Source organism: Plasmodium reichenowi, chromosome 2, assembly GCF_001601855.1.
Source record: "Plasmodium reichenowi strain SY57 chromosome 2, whole genome shotgun sequence".
Classification (NCBI taxonomy): domain Eukaryota; phylum Apicomplexa; class Aconoidasida; order Haemosporida; family Plasmodiidae; genus Plasmodium; species Plasmodium reichenowi.
The window spans coordinates 654,954-657,137 of NC_033647.1; the positions used below are offsets into that span (position 1 = coordinate 654,954).

Below are 2,184 nucleotides of genomic sequence, written 5' to 3' on the forward strand. Positions count from 1 at the left end.
TTTTTTTTTTTTTTTTTTTTTTTAAATTTTACTAGAATTGTTTCAAATGTTATTTTCATAATGTTTTTTAACAGAATGTAAATAAAAAACAAAACAACAATGTTAAGATAACGACAAATAATATACATATATATATAAGAGAAAATTAATTATAAATTAAGTATAAAATAAATTTATTTTATTTTATTATTATTATTTTTATTTTTTTTTTTTAGTAAATTTAAAATTAATGCTCAAAGAAAATTAAAAATAAATAAGCATATATATTGAAATTATAATATACTGACAAGGGTGATATTAACATGGTTATATACAAGTACATTTAAAAAAAATATATATTTCAGTACAAAAAAATAAAATGTAGAATAATGTGTAATGGCTTATTTTGTTTTTTTTCTTTATTGTGATGTGTTATATGTGATAACAAATTGTAAGTAAATATTTCTTTTAAATAATAAGATGAATAAATAAATATAAGCACATATATATATATATTTATATATATATGTGTTTATTCTTCCTTGGGGGGAAATTAAAAGGAATGATTGTGATCCATTTATATCTCATGACACTAATAATTTCATTCCAGTTTTTTCTTGTTGTATTAATAAAATCGATATATATATCTGGATCACATGTTTCTGTATTAAATATATTGAAAAACTCATTATAATTGTTATTATCTTTTTCTCTAAATTCAGATATAAGTTCAGGATATAATTTCCACCATATTTTATTAAAAGCAATATCTGAGAAATTATTTTTATCTGATTCTTCTTTTACATATGACCAAAGTTCATTCATCATATCTACATATTTTCTTACATAATTATAACGAACGTTTCTCCATATGGAAAACAGTTCATCCTTAGTAATATTCTTATGTATTCTTTGAATCATTATATCTATTTTTTCATCTGTTAGATTTTTAATATACTCAATTTTTTCATCATCAATATTCTTTAAAAATAATTTGATTGTATATTTTTTTTTTTTGTCATTTATATTATTACCCTTTTTATTATATTTCTTTCCCTTGTTTTGTTTGATCCCAACTATCTGGTAGTCATTTTTCTTGTTTTTATTGGAGTCGTTATTATTTTTACTATTAATATGCTTATTCCTACTTTGAGAACCTATTTTCTTTTCTTTATATGATAAATATCCACTGTTGTATAAAGTAGTACTATCAACATTTTCTAGAGGGACTCCTTTTTCATTTTTGAGTGAGCTGAAAAATTTTCCGAGGATTTTCTTTTGAATCAGTTTCCTCAATTTTTGAGAAAGGTTTCTTTCATGGGTGCGTTTCATAAGTGCTTGAGAGTTGTTAATATTTATGTAAGCGTTCATGGATCCATTCTAAAGATGGTATTATTAAAAATGAATACATATATATATATATATATATATATATATATATATATATATATATATATAAGATCTATTTTGTTTTTTATTTATTATATTTTTTTTATCAATTTCTTACTTGTATGGTGTGAAATAAGATGATATAAATAGTAACCAGCACTAAAAATATCACATTAGACGTCTTAAGTATATATGCATTTTTGTGCCTCATTATGTTGCGAGTTCTTAAGAAATAAAAAATTCTTCTTATTTTATGATATATATATATATATATATATATATATATATGTGGGTAATATTTTAATTTTTATATATAATTCGTTAATCTTATATGTAAATAAGCAATGTGTAATAAATTGGTCCACATAAATATTATTTTTGATGTTGTTATTACAAACGTTTCTTATAAAAGACAAAAAATATATGTATAAATAAATAAACATATATATATATATATATATATATATATATAAATGTGAAAGTATACTTTTGGACACTTTTATTTTTTTTTATATATATTTTCTATTTTATCCATTTAATATATGGATGAAAAAAAAATAAGGTTAAATTTGTTATAAATACTAAAGTATACTAAATATTCTGAATAGACATGTTATATTTCAGGTATGGCCTGTGTACAAATTATATGATATATGTTTTTTTATATATAATTCATCAGTATTTTATTATTGTTAGATTAAAAAGGAACATATATTAATCATATATGGCTTCTATATAATTGATACCTTAGAAATATATCTTATGAATGTAATAAAAATAATGTATAATAATATTATGGTAAATATAAATTATAAA

The 2,184-nt window shown here is 19.5% G+C and overlaps 1 protein-coding gene across 1 annotated transcript; it reads right to left on the reverse strand.

Moving 5' to 3' along the window:
• Positions 1-495: 495 nt before the first annotated feature.
• PRSY57_0218700 (exported protein (PHISTc)) lies at positions 496-1,579 on the reverse strand (the record flags this gene model as incomplete). Its single annotated transcript, XM_020114442.1, has 2 exons — positions 496-1,359; positions 1,487-1,579. The coding sequence occupies 2 exons, from the start codon at positions 1,577-1,579 to the stop codon at positions 496-498; spliced, it is 957 nt and encodes a 318-aa protein (XP_019970913.1).
• Positions 1,580-2,184: the final 605 nt, after the last annotated feature.